At 43.5% G+C, this 22,553-nt stretch overlaps 1 protein-coding gene across 2 annotated transcripts in view; it reads right to left on the reverse strand.

Moving 5' to 3' along the window:
* Positions 1-273: 273 nt before the first annotated feature.
* The window catches only part of ST3GAL1 (ST3 beta-galactoside alpha-2,3-sialyltransferase 1), a 160,758-nt gene continuing 138,478 nt past the window's right edge, over positions 274-22,553 (reverse strand). For both annotated transcript variants that reach the window (XM_063131161.1, XM_063131162.1), the window contains exons 7-9: positions 15,702-15,747; positions 11,482-11,601; positions 274-8,299 (exon numbers count right to left, since the gene is read on the reverse strand). In XM_063131161.1, coding sequence (XP_062987231.1) covers positions 8,126-8,299; positions 11,482-11,601; positions 15,702-15,747 — 340 coding nt within the window. In that variant the 3' untranslated portion in view covers positions 274-8,125. The remainder of the gene's footprint in view (positions 8,300-11,481; positions 11,602-15,701; positions 15,748-22,553) is intronic.

Here is a 22,553-nt window from a genome sequence, read left to right on the forward strand (position 1 = left end):
TCTTTTGCCCCCCCCTTTTGAAGTAGATTTACCCTACTTCAGAACAAACTGTTGTTAAAGGGGCAACTACTCACATGCACCATTTAAAAACAAAGAATGTCTTCCCCCACTTTTGTAAACGATGCTCTTATTAATATGCAACTGGGCAGAGAGCAAATCAATGAACAGTTTAATCAACGAACCAACCCCAGAACTCGGGTAAGATTGCTTTACTCATGCAACAGGTGTGATTTATTTTATTTTTTTAAAAAAAAGGCATCAAAGAAGAGTCAGTTGTTACAATACAAAAATTTATTTTCAAATCATTTGTATCCTCTCGAAAACGTGAGCAATAAATACGCTGTCACCGAAAAAACAAGTGATCCTTCATTTGGAAAGAGCGATCATCATAAAAACAGTAGTATAAGATTAAAAAGAAGAAGAAAAGGAGACAACTCTTCTAGAGACAAGTGTTTCAACAGATTTGGTTTGGCTCAAAACACACACACACACACACACACAAATAAATACTTAATCGATCAATTGCATTGGTAAGAAACACGGGCCAAGTTTGTGAAATCCGGCCTTATAATTTCAGTTCATACAAAGAAGTAAATGTGAATGCCAGTAAGAACATAGGAAAAGATCTGGGGGCCACTTGGGGTGGGTACCAGGTGCCCCCACCCCAGTGCACTGCTGATTCAACACTAACTGGCAGCCGCTTTCCAGAGTTTTAAACAATGTCCCCCATCCCGCTGCCCTCCGCAGACACACCCAGGATTGAATCCAGGACCTTCTGCATCTGAGTTTTGAGGAACAGAACTGGACCTGATAGAAGTGCTGCCGGTACTACAACTGGATTGCCCCCACCTTGCTCTCAGATGATAGTTCTGAGATTTAGGGTGACCACTTGGAAAGGAGGACCGGGCTCCTGCATCTTTAACAGTTGCATAGAAAAGGGAATTTCAGCAGGCGTCTTTTGCATGCATGCAGCACCTGGGGAAATGTCCTCTTTAGCTAGAGTGACCAGATACAAAAGAGGGCAGGGCTCCTGCAGCTTCAACTGTTGTGATGATGAGGAAATTTCAACAGGTGCTGCATGATACAAATGACAGCTGCTGAAATTCAACTGTTGAAGATATAGGAGCCTTGTCCACCTTTCCATGGGGTCACCCTATGTGATTAAGGTTGCCAACTGTACAGAAAAAAATGCCTAGGCCTGCTCCTGTGCCTTTAACAGATACTTGTTCTGCAGAAGTTGGGAGATGAAGCATTTCACAGCAGGGAAAGAAGTGTTATCTCCAGCTAATTTCTGCGGTGCAAGGTGTTTTTAAAAGCACCAAGGCATGAGTACGTAAAAAAGCTAGCAACCCCATCACAGCAAGGCAGACAGAGTATATCACAGCCCTTAACCACCTCATTTGCTTCAATGCTTTCCTTATTATATTAACCCTATACTGGAAGGACAAAGTTCATCCAAATTTTACAATGGGCCAATGGAGCCAAACGCTCACCAAGGGCATTGTCCCGAAGCCATTTACTCCAAGGCCAACTAACAAGCAATTCTACTATTGTAGGCTTTGAGAGTTGACTTTCTTCTTCTCCTTCTCCTCCCTGCTACTGTCTCTTTAACAGCCACTTGACATGACATAAATTTAAGTGGTGACGCTTCCTTCTCCCTCCAATGCTTCATTTGCATCTCAGGAAAATCTTCACATGGTCTATTTCTGTACCCAAAGCTGCTGCTAGAAGGCAGAGGCGCGGCGTGGGTTGAAAAAGTTGACAACGGTAGCCTCCACTTGAGGCTGCGTTGCAAACTGCTTTGTACTCTCAGGGGAGCTTTAAACAGCAGCGGAAAGCAAAACATCCTTAGTGGAAGGAGCTGTTCTTTGGGACAAGCCAACAATCCACAACACATGAAGATCAATTCATGTTTCTTTGCATTTCTAATTGCCAGGTACTCCTGCGTCTTTAACACTTGCATGGGCAGCAAAAATCCAGACGCTAAAGCTGCATTATGAGTAAGGGCCAATATATATATTATATTGGGTCTTTGTGAGTATATTAAAACAACAACAACACCTTTAAATAGGACTTGTGCACTGCTCACCCTCTACCCCAACAGCACCTTTAATTGGCCTTTCAGTAAAAAATAACTCTGGAAGAGGGATTCCTCATCCCACAAAAGGGTTTTTAAAAATCCAGCCCCTCACTGTGAACTCAGTCTTGCTGACCTCTGCTTACCCCATGCAGAATAAATTATTTTCAATAAATTAAGTAGCAAACTTATTTGCTACGTAAACTAAAATACAGAAACACCTCAGGCGTTAAACCCTGTGCTAAGCATTATGCACCATTATCTCCACGTTAGTTGCTCACAATCTCTAGCTACCGCTTGGTAAAGGTTGCCATCTTTTGAGCAGGATTATGGGTACAGAGGCACAAGAGCTGACAAAGAAAGGTTGTAAGCTGTACCAATTCCCCCCAGTGACTCCCAAATGCTGTGCCCCAAAGGGGGTCAGACGTGAGCTGTGAAAGATCAAACCACCATATTGCATGCACCCACCCTTCTCTGCCCCATAGAGTGGCCAATGGACCCCTTTAGAGGTGAGGTGTAGCAATGTTCCACCTTCAGCCAATATAGGGACAGCGAAAACATTCCAGGGAAGGAAGGCAGATATCGGTTGAACATCAGGAAAAATTTCCTAACCGTTGGTGTGGTCCCACAATGGAACCAACTGGTTAGGAAGGTGGTGGACTCTCCATCATTGAAGGTATTCAAGCAGGACTGGAGAACCATCTGTTAGGGATGGTTTAAATTATGGTGACCATATGAAAAGGAGGACAGGGCTCCTGTATCTTTAAACGTTGTATTGAAAAGGGAATTTCAGCAGGTGTCATTTGTATATATGGAGAACCTGGTGAAATTCCCTCTTCATCACAATAGTTAAAGCTGCAGGAACTATTCCCCTTTCAATACAACCGTTAAAGATACAGGAGCCCTGTCCTCCTTTTCATATGGTCACCCTATTTAAACTAGATTCTTGCACTGGACAAGGGAGGGTCTCGCTGGCCTAAATGGCCCCTTCCAACTCCATGGTTCTACGATTGGATGAAGGAGGCCCTGATGCAGCCTGTGCTATACAGATGATGGGTACAATGGTTAGTCTTCATCTTGAGTATTGCGTCCAGTTCTGGGCACCACACTTCAAGAAGGATGCAGACAAGCTGGAGCGTGTTCAGAGGAGGGCAATGAGGATGATCACGGGTCTGGAAACAAAGCCCTATGAGGAGAGACTGAAAGAACTGGACATGTTTAACCTGGAGAAGAGAAGATTGAGGGGAGACATGATAGCACTCCTCAAATACTTAAAAGGTTGTCACACGGAGGAGGGCCAGGATCTTTTCTCGATCCTCCCAGAGTGCAGGACACGGAATAATGGGCTCAAGTTACAGGAAGCCAGATTCCGGCTGGGCATCACGAAAAACTTCCTGACTGTTAGAGCAGTACCACAATGGAACCAGTTACCTAGGGAGGTTGGAGGCTCTCCCACACGAGAGGCCTTCAAGAGGCAGCTGGACAGCCATCTGTCAGGTATGCTTTGAGATGGATTCCTGCATTGAGCAGGAGGTTAGACTTGATGGCCTTATAGGCCCCTTCCAACTCTACTATTCTATGATTCTATGAAGAGAATTCTGGAAAGACACCCACAGCCTAGAGGGCTCCGTCCCATCCTGGAGCTTTGACTGACTGGAAAAAGGGAAGATGGAGCCCAAGGAGTCAGTATTAAATCAGCTATCCTACAGTTCCAAGAAGGAATGCCTGCACTGGGAACTGATCAATAAATACATGAGGTTTTGCATGTGGCACATGCCACCACTTTTAATCAGGACACCCATGGCCCCAGATCTGTGGGAAATGCTGGCTTTGCCACTTAAGAGGTACAAGGAAAAGCTGTTTGGGTTTTTCTTTCAGCTAAGGGATAAAATTCACTCCCTGTGTAAGTATGGATGCTGCAGGTAGCAGGCAACCATTCAACAGGACAAGGCTTTCTTTGCTTGGATTCTTGCACTGTTGTAAATTCACATGTTGGAATAACAAGCTTCAGGCAGCCTGCCTCAACCTGGCACTCTCCAGATGTGTTGGACTACAACTCTCAGCATCCCCAGACATGCTGGCTAGGGATGATGGGACTTGCACTCCAACACATCTGGAGGGTGCCAGTTTGGGGAAAGCTGGTATAAAATAACACACACACACTCTCTTACACAAAGAACGCCAAGGAGAGAGGAAAACTCCACAGCCAAAGCACTCCTACTTTGATTTCGAAACAATTGTTCAGAAGTTCTTATATATTTTTTCCTTTAAGCTAATAATACCACAGATACCACCATTACATAGAGAAAATCAAATAAGCAGCGACTTGTGCTAAGTCAGGAAGAATCCAAGTGGGGGAGCTGATCCCCAGTACTATATGCTTGGCAGGAAAAAATAATAATAGCATAATCACTTGCTCATGTCTACAGATCAAGTTGCTGTTCAAGGCACAGCAGCAGAGGCTAAGAAAAAGTTGGCAACCCTCTCTCAGAAGCTAAACAATCCAGACAATGATCCCGTTTGGATGACACGCTAAGCCACATTAAATGGTTAAGCATTTTGAGCTAAACACTTTGGCTTAGCGTGTTGTGTGAACCATTCCTCACTGTGGTGGCTACGTAACCATGGTATAAACACACTCACTAACCATTTGCTGCAAAAGAGTTAGCAGCTTAACCATGGTGTGCTGTCTGAACAGGCCTCTTGGGTCAGATCCAGACTTAAAGTAGACCCATTAAAATCATGGGTAAAATTCAATGTAAGTCCTACTTAGAGTAGACCCACTGAAACGAATGGGAGCTGTTAATCACGGCTACCTGAAAACATGGTCGTTTCAATGGGTCTACTCTAAGTAGGACTTACATTGGATTTTACCCAATGAGACTTAAATTAGTCATGCCCCACTGATTTCAATGGGTCTACTTTCCCTATAGCTCAGTCTGGACCCACCCAATAGCCTTGCCACACTGATTTAAAGAAGTTTTGTATTAAGGGCATGGACTTAATTCACTTGCATTACAGGCTTTTAAACGCCATGCTTAAACTGGCCACCTGTTTTGAAGGTGGGGAGGAAGCAACCGTAGGGCCACAATCCAGAACATGCTCCCTGCATCAATGCTCCCTGTCGTATATTGGCCAATTGAAGCAGCTTTTAAAAAAACAACAATTGTATTTATTATAGTGTATAGCTTGACTCCAAGAAGGGGAAAAATATGACATAATTTTTTTCAAAGAAATCTTCTAGAAAGGCTTATTTCTCATTTTAAAATAACAATTTATATACTCTTTTAAAAATAGGGATGGACGAATCTGTCATGTCTGGTTTCTTTCAACTTCCCATTTTTTGAATCATAACTTTGTTTCGACTTGAACTTTGGGAATTGGCCATCTTAAATTTGGTGTGTCCCATACTCATTTTAAAAATAATAATAAAAAAATTGCATGAACATCCCTAAGCATTTTGTACACATCTCTCTCAATACATACATTTCTGTATGCATTTTGCCTTATATAACATTTTTGGCAAACAATATTCCTAAAATAATGCATTCCTAATATATGCATCTGTGTACGGATTTTTTGATTGGAGAACTCCATGGTAAAATTCAGAGAAGTTCTGAATTTCGAAGGATAACTGGGGTTCGGTGGGCATAGTGGTTTGAAGGTGCAAAATTAGGTGAGTTTGCCTTAAAAAGCAAACTGAATGAATTTATCCCCATTCCTATTTTTAAAAGAGGGGTCTCAACCGTCTAGTTATTAGGAAGAATGTATGTGAAGACACACTCTGATCATACATTCTCCCTGGGTCCCATGTCTAGTTACATGAGGTAACCTCTAAAGTAATTTCATCCATTTCAATTTTCTTGAATGTGTTACACAGCCACAGCCACACTGAGCCAACAGCGTGATGTGGCTGCAAAAATAGCAAATGCTATTTGGGGCTGCATTAATAGAAGTATAGCTTCCAAATCATGTGAGGTACTGGTTCCTCTCTATTCAGCCATGGTTAGGCCTCATCTTGAGTACTGCGTCCAGTTCTGGGCATCACACTTCAAGAACGATGCAGACAAGGTGGAGCGTGTCTGGAAACAAAGCCCTATGAAGAGAGACTGAAAGAACTGGGCATGTTTAGCCTGGAGAAGATAAGATTGAGGGGAGACATGATAGCAGTCTTCAAATTCTTAAAAGGTTGTCACACAGAGGAGGGCCAGGATCTCTTCTCGATCCTCCCAGAGTGCAGGACACGGAATAATGGGCTGAAGTTACAGGAAGTCAGATTCCGGCTGGACATCAGGAAAAACTTCCTGACTGTTAGAGCAGTACGACAATGGAATCAGTTACCTAGAGAGGTTGTGGGCTCTCCCACACTGGAGGCCTTCAAAAGGCAGCGGGACAACCATCTGTCAGGTGTGCTTTAGGGTGGATTCCTGCATTGAGAGGGGGTTGGACTCGATGGCCTTATAGGCCCCTTCCAACTCTTCTATTCTATGATTCTTAACATCATCATGATTAATTACTTTTGTACTGCCTTCCTAATTACTTCTCTCCCCCCCTCCTCAACATAACGTATTTTCCTCGAGGTAACGTTTTCTAGAATGTTCTAGATTTCTGTCAGGCTGTTTCCTATTGCAGCTATTTCTTCCCTTGCAGGCGGTTGATTATCAATTCTTCTTTTCATTCTTTATAGGGTTACCTACAGCACAATCCTATACATCTCTACACCAAAGTAAGCACAATTAAGTTCAATGAAGCTTTCTCCCAGGTAATCCCCTTTCCCTTGGTATGGATATCCTTCTTGAATCTGAACACAACAGGTTTACATGCTGTCCCTGAACCATGCCCTATGGTTCACACCTCACCGCAGGGACCCTTTCCTTCTGCCTCAATATCTTTTCTATAGGAATTGTCTACCACAGCTGTAAAAAATAGAAGCAAAAGTCTCTTTTTTGATTATCATTTTTAAAGAAATGTTCTTTAAAATAAGGCAAAGATGTTTACCTCTACAAAAAAGGAAAGGAAAGAAAAAAGACTGTTGTTGGTGAACATTTCAAGTAGACTGAAGAAAGCTGTCAATACAAAACTATATTGTGAGCGGAATTGAACTTTGGTCGGTTATTTCCATATAAAAAGTTTAATCGAGGGATTTCAGTCTTTGAGGGAGCCAAACAGCAAACTACCCCTCCATTATATTCCAGCTATTTTAGAAAGGCACATGTCAATGACAGATATATAGATATGGATATAAAAATAGCTCCAGGAGAATTCTCTGCTTTATGGCAGAGGGCTGAGCTGAGTAGCAGTCAGAAGGACATTTTTTAAAAGGTAAACAATAGTGACTACTTCATTTTCATTTGCGACCCCCACCCCACCTCCCTCCTTTTTTTATGGCTATGAAGAACAATAATATGCTTCACACAATAATCGTAATAATAGCTGGAAAATGGAAGCGTTTCATTCAATTTTTTTCCAGATGCTGGCAAACACAGGCTGGTGCCAATTTTGCCCACTGGAGACAAATTTAACAGTTGTTCGTAAAAGAGATTGGGAGCCAGGAGGCTCTGTAAGGATGCTTCAGAAAAAAGACTGAGAACGGAATAGGTTCCTATGAGGTAATCTTGAATCAAGAGTGTGTTCCCTATCCACTGGTGTCAGGATGGGAACTCTGCAAACTGGGTTTTCTTTTCTTCTGTTTTTCTGTTTTGCATCTCTTCTGCTGTGTTTTCCCTCATAAAAAAACCCAAGATACGTAGTCAATCATTCTTTCCATTTAACTAGCAAGAGGCAAGATTTCAGGGTTGAGACATGTCACAGAGGGACAGTCAAGAAGCATAAATGTCCCTTTCCCGTCGCCAATTTGGAGGGATTCTCCCGCATTCTTGAAAGGTCGGCAAAGAAATCTAGCATTGATACACGGTGCCAGCCGACGTCGCTTGATAATTCCAACCCATCTGAGGTGCAAGATAGAGTCTGCTCCAAGGCCTCCTTCATTTTTACAAATAGATGTGTCATCGCTGTAGCTGGACATCACAATGCACCCTGTAACCGGGGTCATCTCCCCTTGAAGATGCGTATTTTGTCAACCGAGGCCAGCGTCAACGTTACGTTTGATTCAAAATCCCCATCGTGGACGCCTGTCTGTCGGAAAGCCCCTGCGGATGGGTTGTTTTCCCAGTAGTGATGCCAGTTCCCTTTGCTGTCTGCCCCAAAACCATACAGATCCACCTAGAGAAAGAGAGAGAGAGAGAGAGAGAGAGAGAGAGAGAAAAGAACTCTGTAGAAATCCAGCTCTCACATTTATTCTGTTTATTTCAAATCCACCACCCACTGAGGTAGTCATGACAACAAACGGAATGCCGTGTGGTTCCCTTTGTAATGGACTAAATGACTGATTTGGATTCTGTGGTTTTCCAGCCTCAATAAAACATTGGAATACCCGCAAATATTGCCAGTGTAAAGTGGCCGGGGCATGGAATGACTAGAGAAGAGAGAGGCATGTCTTCGGAAAGATTGCAAATCTGTCATTCCTCATCCAAATTATAGAAATCTGAGACATGACAGCTAGAGGGGAACCACAAGTCTGGGGTTCCAATCCTGACCTTTGGAGTCCGCTGCATGGCTGCACCCTCTTCCCCATAGCCCTTCCCCATTCATCAGTCATTGGGGGAGGGTTCCTGGCCTTTATGCAGTTCCCTCCCCCACCCCATTTTAAATTGTTGAAATGCTTCTCCTTTGTTTATTTACTGGCAGAAAAAGTTTTAAAGTTACAATATGCTGGTATTGTTTGCATTTGGGGCCTTACTCCTTTTACTTTCAGCCCTGCCTACCACTAGAATGCAGCCCCTGACATTTTCTCCAAAATTGAATTGGGCCCTCGGGCTGGAAAGATGTTCCCCATCCCTGCACTGCAGTATGATTTACTGGGGGATTAGAGGAGGTTCAAAGAGGATTCATTTTGGAAGCCTGATTGGGGAAGACATGAGTCCTCAGCGCCCTTAAGAGTGGTCCAGCACAATGGGTGGAACACCAAGTCAAATTCAGCTCACCAGCTATGTGTTATGGCCTACCAAGCCCTTGCCCCTGTATTCCAGCAGACTCAGCTGGGAGCAAACCAGGAGGTTTTCCAGAGCTCCTGGTGGGCCACCACATGTCGCTAGTCCTCTGCGTTCAGCTCTATGAATGCAGAGGACTAGTGACATATGGTGGCCCACCAGGTGCTGGGATCAGAGCCAAATAAGGTGGCCATTATTAAGTAATGGTTACATTCAAAGGAAACCTGGCAAATCACCAAAGGATCACTGGTCATAATTATCAGATGATATAATGTTACAGCTCTCATTGTAAATGTTTGATCCTATATATATATCACTAAAAAGAGAGACTGGCTCAGTTCAGACATGAGGGGAAACTAGGGTTTACCTCTACGTGAATGAGTCTACACAAGCTTCATCCTTTCCTTTTTTGCGTGCTACCCTGGGAGATTGAAAACTTCCACTTTAGAATTTAAAGTAATCACAATTCCTCATCATATTCTAACTTGGAAACTGTGGTTTCTGTAAACTATGATTTCCCTCTATGTGAATGACCCTGCATGAGTCTTGTGCTCACATGTTCATTCTCCCTCCTCTTGCTTAGCTGCAAGGAGGAGATTAAAAAATCTCTGCCTCCGCTTTTACAGTAATTGCAATTCCCCATTACGTCCAAATGCGAAGAATTGTTAGAACAAACCAGGATCAAACAATGGTTACAGTTTCTGGCTTTTTCAGAAACCATGTTTTAAAGAATTTCCCAAGCTCATAGAAAAATGAAATTGGAGGGATGTTATAGGCCATCTAGTTTAACCTACTTTTGATACATGAATCCAGAGTTTGAGCATTCTGTACAGATAGCTGTCCATCTTTTGCTTGAATACCTTCATTGAGGGAGTGACCACCCGTCCTAGGGATTTTGTTTCATTGTCAAACTGCTCTTACCAATAGGACATTTCTCCTAATGTTCAACTGCAACCTGCCAGCTGTAATTTAAGGCAATTAGATCTAGTTCTGCCCTCTGGGTTTTGTTGTTTATTTGTTCAGTCGCTTCCGACTCTTCGTGACTTCATGGACAAGCCCACGCCAGAGCTTGCTGTCAGCCATCGCCACCCCTAGCTCCCCCAAGGTCAAGTCTGTCACCTCCAGAATATCATCCATCCATCTTGCCCTTGGTCGGCCCCTCTTCCTTTTGCCTTCCACTTTCCCTAGCATCAGCCTCTTCTCCAGGGTATCCTGTCTTCTCATTATGTGACCAAAGTCCTTCAGTTTTGCCTTTAATATCATTCTCTCAAGTGAGCAGTCTGGCTTTATTTCCTGGAGTATGGACTGGTTTGATCTTCTTGCAGTCCAAGGCACTCTCAGAATTTTCCTCCAACACCACAGTTCTACCCTCTGGGTAGAGATGTGAAAATCAGTAAAACTTGACCTCATTCAAATTCTTCAATTCCCACCTCAAAGCTCATTCCACTTCATGTCTGTATCAGATTGCAAGTTTTGTTTTTCACTAAAATGTGTGCATATTTTCATGCACATTTCCCCCAAATGTATGCATCATTTGTGCACATCTTTGAAATGTACATATTTTGCACCATTAAGTAAAGTGGATTTGTGCGCATTTTTAACACATTTTGATGTCCGAATTGCATCATAAGCTTGGAAATGCATAGACTTCAGGCCACAGCAAACTGGGTACATTCTGATAAAAAACAACCAAAACAAGTTTCTCACCCATCCCTACCTTTGGGGAGGCTGGGAAGAAGACTTTCTTCTCTTCTATGAGATGACAACTACCCACCAGGCACTGAAGAAGACTATCAAGTCCTTGCTCAGTCTTCTCTTCGAAAGGCTAAACATACAATTCCTTTAACTTTTCCACATGGGACAGTTTCCATATCCCTAACTTTGTTGCCCTCCTCTGAATGAACTCCAGTTTGTCTACATCTTTATTAAAGTGCGATGCCCAGAACTGGACACAATACTCCAGATGACATCTAACTAGGGTGGACTAAAATGGAAGTATTACTTCTTGTGACTTACATGCAATGGATAAAATCCAATGCACGTCTGACGTAGAGTAGGCGCATTGAAATGAATGGGACTCAAGGTAGTCATGACTAACTTAACTTCCATTCATTTTAATGGTCTAGTCTAAGTAGGACATATATTGAAATTTACCCTATGGTTCTATGATGTTTGGATATCATGGGGAGATGTGATTAGTTTAAAAGTGAAAGTAGAAGCTTTCTATCCCCTCCTCTGGCACATAAGAGAGGCAGGGTGTATGTGCACAATCCCAAAGCTCATGCAGCTTCATTCACATAGCAGCAAGCCATGGTTACCTACTTCGTCCTAATTGAGCCTTAGTATTGGACATACCTCATCACAAATATGAAGGGCAAATATAATTGATAGAAAGCCTGTTGAGGGGTATCGCCCATGATGTTGCAGCCAGTCGTCATAAACGTATTTCATAAAGCGGGGGTGATAAACCAGGATCTACATGGAATGAAGCAACATGTCCAGTTAGTTTCACTGCAGTTACTAACACTGAAAGAAAAGAAATCACCCAGAAGACATTTGAAATTGGATACACTTCCCTGAATTTGAAGTCACTGAACTCATATTCACGGTTGCGGTAAATTAAAAAGAAAGAAGGCATTTAAAACAACAACGATGTTTTAGATTGCAGTATTGGCTGTCGCGATCACATTACGCCAGTCCTTTTACAACTTCATTGGCTGCCAGTCCAGGTCCGGGCCCGATTCAAAGTGCTGGTATTGACATTTAAAGCCCTAAATGGTTTGGGGCCAGGTTATTTGAAGGAACGCCTCCTCCCATATGTACCTGCCTGGACCTTAAGATCATCTTCAGGGGCCCTTCTCCGTGAGCCCCTGCCAAAGGAAGTGAGGCAGGTGGCTACTAGGAGGAGGGCTTTCTCCGCTGTGGCACCCCGGTTGTGGAACGAGCTCCCCAGAGAGGTCCGCCTGGCGCCTACACTGTACTTCTTTTGTCGCCAGCTGAAGACCTTTTTATTCTCTCAGTATTTTAATACTTAATTTTAACTTGAATTTGAATTTTGCTATTTTAACTTTGTATTTTAATTTTATATCAATTTTGCTGCGTGGTTTTTATCCTAGTTGTGCTTTTTTATACTGTATTTTGTATTTGTGCTTTTAACCTGTTGATTGTTTTACTATGGTTTTAATTTTTGTGAACCGCCCAGAGAGCTTCGGCTATTGGGCGGTATAAAAATGTAATAAAGAAATAAATATTGGAATTTTATTTTTGACTTGTCCTATTGTGCAAGTCTCAGGGTGGGTTGCAACTTGGGATGGATAAATCTGCTTGTTTTCTCGAATGTCCACAATTTTTTCAAGGACAAGTTTGTTCAATCCAATTTCCACTGCGCTTTGTATTTTAAACAAATAAATTGCACCAAAGTCCTTTCAAATTTTCATGCATATAATTTGTATGCATGAAAATTCCTACATATTTTGGATGCATTCCCCCACCCCCCAATATACACAGCTTTTACCTTTTGCATTACCATTTCCCCCCAATATGCACAGTTCTGTACACAATTTTTCTTAGTGTTCGAACTGCATTGCAAAATTCACAAATGTGTGAAAACTGAGGGATAATTGGGTTCGGGTTGGCATATTAGTTCAGGAAGTGCAAATTAGGCCGGTTTGTATTAAAATGCAAACCCAATGTCTTTCCTTCCCCTCCCTCGACAAAAGTTTAGAAACATGGGGACAGATCACTTAGAAGGTAAAACAAACTCAAAGAAAAGGAGAGCAAAAGGGGGGGGGGAAATGCTCTGCTCATCACCAGCCATGGCATGCTTGCCTAGATGGGGGGAAAAAGTATTTGTATGCATCAGAACCCCTTTCAGCCCAATGGGCAAATTCTATATCAGAGAACATTTTGGAGGGCTACATTCCAGTGGCAATTATATATTGTTTTAACTTGGTTCATGGTTTAATTTGTTTTTAGCTGTGTATATTTACTGTTTTATACTGTACGCTTTTATCTGTACGCCGCCCTGAGATCTTAATGATATAGGGCGGGATATAAATGTTTTAAATAAATAAATAATAAATAAATAAAATACCAAAGGCTCCCAGCATATTTTAACTTAGAGCCCTTCCTGCCAGTAACTGAGCTTTAGGACTCATGTCTAAATCTTTTAGAATGGGGGGAAAACCTTCACAAAAGCTGGGAAAATATCAAGCGATCCGTGGTTGGGGTGGAGGGGCGGCCATCTGGGGAACCCCGTAGGACTAAATGAGACCACCGCGAGGTTCAGATTAAGACACATTAGCTTTTAGCGCACTGCTCTGAGCAGGGAGCATGTAGCAATGAGCTAAAACTGAATGTACTCCCACTGATGGGCTTGTTGGCTTCTGCAGGGAATGCCACCATGGCTGATGATTGATTGACGTTGACTTTTAGCCACAGCTCAAAGTCAGTAAATCATCAGCCAGGGATAGACTTGAACCAAAAGCCTTATGGAGGAGGGGCCATAGTTCAGTGGCGGAATAAAGAAGGTTCATTCCGGGGGTTCCTCTGATTAAAAGGATGAGAAGCAGGTGACACTAAAGTTCTCTGCCTGAGCCCCTGGAGACCTGCTGACAGTCAGGTGGGGCAACTCCAGACAAGATGGACAAGGAGTCTGACCTGATCTGAGGACGCTTCCTACGTGCCATGAACTCGGCCTTAGAGACCAGCTTGCTTTATGAGCTTTTTGCCTGCACCACTTCTTCCCTTGCGATTGGACACTGCCACTTCCTGTTATCAGGTTTTCTTAATGCAACAAATCACGCAGCACACTGTCTCTGCTCCTATCTGCACCTGCTTTGCTACTTTTTCCTTGCTCCTCATTTCCACCCATTCCACTACTCTCCTTGCCTCAACAACCTTTCTGGAATTCCTGTCCGCTGGCTTCTCAAACCTGCCGTTTCAGCTTGTCCCTTGGACAGACACTGCCGTCTACCTTCTCTGGGTAAGGCCCAGCTGCTAAAGACCTCCCCCAGACTCTTGAGCATTCCCACCAGGAGACCCAGAATCTTCTAGAGGAGAACAACGAGTGCGTGACAGTGAGCAGCAAGTGCCTTAACAAGAAGCACTCGTACAGTGGGTGAGATCAGAATTGGATGCTTCAAAATCGGATGCATCTCTCAACCCCTGACCTTCCCCAAGGATGGCTGTGAGGATAAAATTGGTAGTGGTACGGAAGAGACAAGTCCACCACTTTTGAATGGATGTTAAGCAACTTGCCACAAGTGCAGTTCTCATTGTTCCCCATAGGTGGAGCCACAACTCCTTAGATAGGTTAACAATGGCACTGGTGGCTCTAGTCAGGCCTCTGTGATGGGATTATTTGGGGGGGGGGGAATTTCAGCTCTAATGTACAAAGTAAAACACATGGATCTCTCTTGCCAGTCCACACGTGATGTGGCGGCACACCTTGGGTTTACCAACTGGCAAGCACTTCAGAGAGAGCTAGAAGCAATTCTCGCTTTTTCATGAATCACCTGCACGATATAGTCTCCAAACAAATGTCTTATTTTCATTGACCATGTCTTGGGTGTTCACCGGAAAAAAACTTTGCAATGAATAAAATGTCTCTTAAATTTTACAGATTTCACAATAGGCACAATTCATGGATTCTGCAGCATGTGATGAGTTTTTCATCGGTCCAGGATCTGTTTTTTAGGTTTGATTGATTGCTCAAAGTTGGTTTTAGATGTACGCTGTCTTTGTGCAGATTGTCTGTTTTTAAGGTTTTAAATTTTGTATATAGTTTTTAATGTTTTAATGTTTTGTAAACCACTCAGAGAGCTTCGGCTATGGGACAGTATAGAAATATAATTAATTAAATCATTCATTCATAATGGACTCCACTGTGCTTGTTAGAGCAAAGGCAGTGAAAGCTGAAACAGAACTCATCCACTTTTTTCTCCCCTTCTGTGTAACGTACAAACATTCATACAACCTAGCAGCCCCTGGAAATCCATTTGAAATAGCTGTATGTGTGGGCTCTCTGCCTACAATTAGCTGGGCATACACAGGCCATAGCCAGACCTAAGGTTTATCCCTGGATCATCCAGGGGTCAAACCTGTTCATTCAGGTGACACACAGGGGATCCAGTGCTCAGGCAGGGGCGAACCCTGGATGATCCCAGGATAAACCTTAGGTCTAGCTGTGGCCATAGACATCATCATGCACAGAGTTTCTGTCTATGGTCAGGTGGACATGTAGAAATCATGCTAAGACTGTGATCCTATGCAAACTTACAAGAGAACAAACCAGGATAAAACCCTGGTTTGCAATCCTAGTTTGGAGGGATCACTCCAGCCACAATTTGCCAGATCAGATTTCACAACAAACTGTGGTTTGAGCAAAATGGGGATTGAATTCAGCCTCATACATGTATGAGGCTTAATTCAATACTTCAATTTCAATACTTCAATTTGGAGGGAAGAGGAGAGTGAAGGGGCTCACGGTTTGTAGGATCACCTGAATGGGGCCTATACTGAACTGAATAGGGCCTATGAAAGAACTTTGTGAACAAATCAGAGCGATAACTCACCTTGTCTTTGTTGGCTTTGATTTTACGTACAACTGGAATATACGTGCTGAAAAGAAGGGCACAGTATAGTCAGTAAAAGCCAAATACTTTTGGTGTAGCATATCGAATAATAATAATAATAATAATAATAATAATAATAATACTCTTATTTCTAAATTCAGGATAGTAGTGAGGGTGCCATTTATGAAAGAGACACCAAACTAAAATACAGGACTTGTAAATTAGAAAAATATAGTCAATTTGACAAGAGAGAGAGAGAGAGAGAGAGAGAAAATTAAAGCTACACATAAAAGGGGCAAAACTTTAGGTATGCCCAAGCTAGTAATTGCACGTCATTGTGCAACTACCCCTTCACTGATTGGCTGAGTTACTGTGATATCACGGAACGTTCGCACACACACTCATTGCTTCCAGGACCCATTCTCAGCTATCTCTCAGCCCTTTTGTTCTGAGAGTCCTGTCTCATGTCCAGCCTCATGGCAGAACTCTATAGCACAGAGTTATATAGCACAGAGGCCTGAGAGCCATTTTTGCCCCACCTGCAGGCCATGCGTTGGCCACTCCTGCTCTAGAACCTTGCTCTGGAGCAATAAAAATGTTTTTTCTGTTTATGCTCAGAAAAAAGCAGCCAGAACGTTTTGGTGAACTCTGTCCTCAAGCTCTTTATGGGTACATAAAGAGGTTTAACTTCCCTGCGACAGAAATATTTGTGACATTCTGGTTTGGATGAAGCTTACTGCTACAATTCATTTCTCCACCAAGGGGAGACTAATCCCTTCTTAAACTCTATCGGAAAGGTTCATGAAAATCAGGCCTTTTTTCCATTCCTAAATAAGCTCCCTAAACATGAAACCTTTGATGAGTGTTTTGGTTCCCATTTACCCCATCCAGAAACTCTGCTTTGATTTTGTAACACTTTAAGCTGCCTTAATTTCTTTAGCCTTTGCTCCAACCTATTACTTGCATTTGTTCACATTGCTCTGGTTTCCAAGAGCTTTTGCAGGCAGGAAGATCAAAGGGAGAAACCTTGACCCCTTCCTCCCCGTCCCCCAAGAGGAAAGAACATAGCAAACTCAATCAGAGGATGTGCCAGGCAGCACATGACATATCATTATCCAATCACAAGTATATGCATCCATTACTATATATGCATCCATTACTATTTATGTACTAATGAGGAACGTTATGGATTTAGAACCATGTTTAGTCCCATTTCCTAGTTCTGATTAGTATTAACTCAGAAAAGAGCCATCATTTTGACAGGTGCAGGGATTGGTTCTACATTGCAGAGAGGATCCAGTTGTATACAGAGAGACACTGCAGTCTTCCATGGCATCCCTGCCAGACTATGTGGACTAGTCCCCAAAAGGAGTTCTATAGGACTATAGCCTATAGGACAACTATAAGTAAAGTGGCACCTACAGGTAACCTGTTTTCTGTTTCATGAAGATCAACCCTTACAGACATTAGGTTAGAGCAGGGGTGCAGAACTACAACACCCATCATCCCTGACTTGAGCAGATAGGAGTGGTAGTCAGCAACATCTGGAGGACCACCGGTTCCTCACCTCTGGTTCTTACAAGTCAGCTTTCAGCAATTTGTAGCAATAGAGTTGTTCCTCCTGTAGACTTCCTGCCTGACACTTCCTGTTTCTTTCTCCACTTGCTTCCCTCCCTGGAACGTGAGGAGCTTCCCGTGGTTCCACTAGTACTCATGATACACTCCCAGCCTCTGGTGACCTCATACATGGAGGACCTATACTGCTTCAATCTGTATTGTCCTTTCTTGGGTACGTGAGGGAATGTGCCATTCTGTCCCTTTGGCGTGAGGCAATGTTCTTTGGTTGACAGTATCGTTTCAAGATAAGGACAACAAAGCATTTCTTCACCCAACCCCAAACTTCTGCTATTCACTGCCATCAAATGTGGAAATGGGACAAATTCATGGAGGATAGGTTTAACACTGCCAATTAGCAGTATTATCCTGCTGAGGGGGAAAAAACCTAGTATAATACAAAGTTCAAAATGAACTACTGCTACACATAACTAAGATAAAATTTAATGAAATAACTAAGCATAAAAAGTGACAGTAAAAATTTAATAATTTACAAAACTTAATGATTTAACACATAACATAAAATGGTATCAAAATGGAAGCCAAGCAGTCCACAAGCACTAAATGGAAACGACACATTTCACTTGTTTCTACTCGTCATATGGAAGGCTATACACACCCACCCGTCCCATACACGTTTCGACCACAAGGGTCTTCATCAGTGGGATAAGGATTTGGTCAAAATTATAGCCCAAAACACTGAAAATGTTTGTTAACTTAATTGTTCCATTCAGATCAAACATTGACTCTTGTATAGCTTATCTGTGTGGGTCAGTTTATGGATGCATCAGGAGAGGAAGGGGGTCCTGGCATTCCGTCCTATCTCATAACTGTTAATATATAGCCAAAACATCCATAAACCAAATCTTCACTCAAAACAGGATTTCAGTAAAGCTCTGCATGCAAAGAACTGTATAATGCTTTGGTATAATTTTATGTTATGTGTTCATAGGATCATAGAATAGTAGAGTTGGAAGGGGCCTAGAAGGCCATCGAGTCCAACTCCCTGCTCAATGCAGGAAACCACCCTAAAGCATCCCTGACAGATGTTTGTTCAGCTGCCTCTTGAATGACTCTAGTGTGGGAGAGCCCACGACCTCCCTAGGTAACGGATTCCATTGTCGTACTGCTCTAAGTTTTTCCTGATGTCCAGCTGGAATCTGGCTTCCTTTAACTTGAGCCTGTTATTCCGTGTCCTGCACTCTGGGAGGATTGAGAAGAGATCCTGGCCCTCCTCTGTGTGACAACCTTTTAAGTATTTGAAGAGTGCTATCATGTCTCCCCTCAATCTTCTCTTCTCCAGGCAAAACCTGCCCAGTTCTTTCAGTCTCTCTTCAAAGGGTTTGTTTCCAGACCCCTGATCATCCTGTTCAATCATTTAATTTTTAATTATTATTTTTTACTATCCGTTTTTATGCTTAGCAGTACGGATTAGTTATTTCATTAAATTTTATCTTATTTTGCTCTGCATATTGACTTTGGTTTAAGACACAACCTTTATTATTAATTGTTCCAGGGCTTTGGGCCATCCTGCTCTATCCTAGCTAAATCCACAATCCCCCTTGCCAGAGGCACCTTAGATTCCCAATGCAAAAGCTGTTTGCATTTCCCAGGTTGCTCACCATATAGCCCTGTATGGCATTAGGACTGACAAAGCTGGAAAACATCAAGCCCAGGGATTCGAGCCCGATGAGAGGGGTCCAAAGCCATTCCTTCAGCGAGTGCATTTACTGCAGTGAAATATCATTTTCCCAGCACTCTCAAAACATAGTACTGCTTGCTGAAGATTTAAAGGTTTTTCCTCCCCTCCCAGTCTTCCAAGAAGGACACTTATGACGATAGCAAGTGCCACATGGAATGCGGTTGCACAACCATCATGGCTTCCTATTGGGTAGTGCCAGTGACATCATGGCACCAGGCAACGCAACTACCCTTCCCTAAAAGGCACACTTCAACAGTGCTGAAGAATCTGCCCTTTAGAAACAGGAGGAAAGCAAGACAATTCAAAACCCTTCCCTCTCTGTGTCCTGTTTATCTAACTTTTATAACCTGGCTGACTCATGCCACGAGAAGCTTTCCTCTCCATCTGATATTTACTCTCACGTGGCTCCTTGTCCCTTCCTATTCATTTACTGAGTTTGCCAGTAGCCACAGATCTGATCTGCGTTCCTTGAATGGCTGCCGGTTCTTTTGTGACTGATAAGCGATAGCCCATAAAGTTCCATCCAGGAAATTAAAAAACACACACACACACACATACACACACAAGGGCTGCAATACAGGGCTTGTGCTGCCAGAAAAGATGAGGGACTTGCAATTTGTAAGCAGTTTACATGAAGTGGGTGGGACGCTGTTGTTCTCTGCAATGGGCAGCGATATGTGGGTTTTGTTAAGTTCATTCGGTCTGTGTTTTGCAGACTGTTGGGCGTCTTTTGTTCCATCATTAACGCTAGTGCACACTTGCGTAAGTATACATTTGCGTAAGCCCCCCGCCCCCAAAGTAACAAATTGGCCCGCAAGTTTGCACGACTAGGAAAAAGGCACTCTACTGCGGAATCTCCAGGTCCGATTCACAGAAATGCAATCCCCTTTGTATCCATTGTGGATTTCTATTATTATTATTATTATTATTATTTATTTATATAGCACCATCGATGTACATGGTGCTGTACAGATAACACAGTAAATAGCAAGACCCTGCCGCATAGGCTTACAATCTAATAAAGTTGTGGTAAACAATAAGGAGGGAAAGAGAATGCAAACAGGCACAGGGAAGTGTAAACAGGCACCGGGAAGGGTGAAGCTAACAGTATAGAGTCAGAACAAACTCAAAGTTTAAAAGCTATAGGGAAAAGAAAAGTTTTTAGCTGTGTTTTAAAAGCTGTGATTGAGTTGGTAGTTCTCAGGTGTTCTGGAAGAGCATTCCAGGCATGAGGGGCAGCAGAGGAAAATGGGCGAAGCCGAGCAAGGGAAGTAGAGACCCTTGGGCAGGCAAGAAGCATGGCATCAGAGGAGCGAAGAGCACGAGCGGGGCAGTAGTGTGAGATGAGAGAGGAGAGATAGGCAGGAGCTAGACCGTGAAAAGCTTTGAAGGTCAACAGGAGAAGTTTATATTGGATTCTGGAGTGAATTGGGAGCCAATGAAGAGATTTCAGAAGCGGAGTGACATGGTCAGAGCGGCGGGCCAGGAAGATGATCTTAGCGGCAGAGTGGTGGACAGAGACCAGCGGACTGATGTGAGATGAGGGGAGGCCAGAGAGGAGGAGGTTGCAGTAGTCCAACCGAGAGATAACCAGTGCGTGAACGAGAGTCTTGGCAGAAGAGACAGACAAAAATGGTCGAATCCTGGCAATATTATACAGGAAGAAACGACAAGATTTAGCTACTGCCTCGATATGAGGAATAAAGGAGAGCGAGGAATCAAATATAAAGCCAAGGCTACGAGTTTCCTTGACCGGAGTAAGCGTGACATCGTTGACAGTAAGAGAGAATGAGAGATGAGGAGAAGGTTTAGGAGGAAAAACAAGCAGTTCAGTTTTTGCCATATTGAGTTTCAAACGGCGATGAAGCAGCCAGGCTGAGATATCTGAAAGACATGCTGAGATACGATCGTGGACATCAGGAGAAAGTTCCGGAGATGAGAGGTATAGTTGTGTGTCATCGGCATACAGGTGATATTGGAGGCCATGAGATTGAATAAGTTTACCCAAGGGCAGCATGTATAGAGAAAACAGCAGCGGGCCAAGCACCGAGCCTTGCGGAACCCCTACTGAAAGGGGAAAGGAGGAGGACGAGCTGCCGTTAGCCGACACGCTGAAGGAGCGACCCTCTAGATAGGAGGCGAACCAGTTATAGACAGAGCCACAGAGTCCAAGGTCATGGAGGGAATCTAAGAGAAGATCGTGATCAACCGTGTCAAAGGCTGCAGTTAGATCAAGGAGAATAAGGACGGAATAATGGCCCTTAGACTTGGCAGTGAGAAGATCATTGGTGATCTTGGTAAGGGCTGTTTCAGTGGAATGCAAAGGACGGAATCCAGATTGAAAGGGATCCAGAGCAGAGTTACTAGAGAGAAAGTCAAGACAGCGAGAGTAGACCACACGTTCCAGAATCTTTGAGACAAGGGGCAACAGAGAGACAGGTCGGTAGTTAGACAGAGAAAGTCGATCAAGAGTGGGTTTTTTGAGAATGGGAGAGACGGTAGCATGTTTAAAAGCAGAGGGAAATGAGCCAGAGGACAGAGAAGAATTAATGATGTGAAGCAAGGACGGGAGGATAGCGGGGATAAGATTAATAAAGACGCGAGAGGGAATTGGATCACGGGAACAAGTGGAAGGCTTCGACGAGCGCAGTATTTTAGACAGTTCATCAGCTGAGACTGAGGGGAACGCCGAGAGAGTTGCAGGAGGAACTGACAGGTGAGGCACAGGAGCTGGGAGCGGAGCAGAGCTGGCCAGATCGGAGCGAATAGTTTGGATTTTAGCATTGAAGAAAGAGGCAAAGTCATTGGCAGACAGAGAGGCGGGGAGAGATGGTGGATTAGGTTTCAGGAGAGAATTGAAGGACTTGAAGAGCCGCTGAGGGTGTCTAGCATTTGACTGGATCAGCGTTGAGTAGTGCTGCTGTTTGGCCAGTGAAATGGCAGAAGAGAAAGAGGATAGAATAAATTTGTAGTGGACAAAGTCCGCCAAGTCCCTGGTCTTACGCCACAGGCGTTCGGCTGCCCGGGAGCAAGAGCGAAGGTAGCGGAGGAAAGAGGTGAGCCACGGTTGGGGTTGAGAGGGGCGAACTATCCGAGTTGTAGATGGAGCAAGATTATCAAGAGTTGAAGACAATGTGGAGTTAAAGGAGGAGACGGCTGAGTCCAAGGAGACGGCTGTGAAGACGGAAGGAAGAGAGGAGGCTAGAGACTGAGAGAAAGCCTCATAGTTGATAGAATGCAGGTCACGACAAGGGCGTGAAGCGGGACGTGAAGGAGGGGGATTGTGAGTAATATTGAAAGAGACTAGATGATGATCTGACAGAGGAAAGTCAACAATAGAAAAGTCCAGGACAGAGCAGTTCCGAGTGAGGACAAGATCCAGACAGTGTCCAAGGGAATGTGTGGGTGCTTTAGAGCAGAGCTTGAGATCGTAAGAGGAAGATAAGGAGCGAAATCGTAGGGCTGCAGCATCGTGAGGGTCATCCACATGGATATTGAAGTCACCCAAGATCAGAGTAGGAGAGTTGTCAGAGAGG

Source organism: Elgaria multicarinata, chromosome 7, assembly GCF_023053635.1.
Source record: "Elgaria multicarinata webbii isolate HBS135686 ecotype San Diego chromosome 7, rElgMul1.1.pri, whole genome shotgun sequence".
NCBI lineage: Eukaryota > Metazoa > Chordata > Lepidosauria > Squamata > Anguidae > Elgaria > Elgaria multicarinata.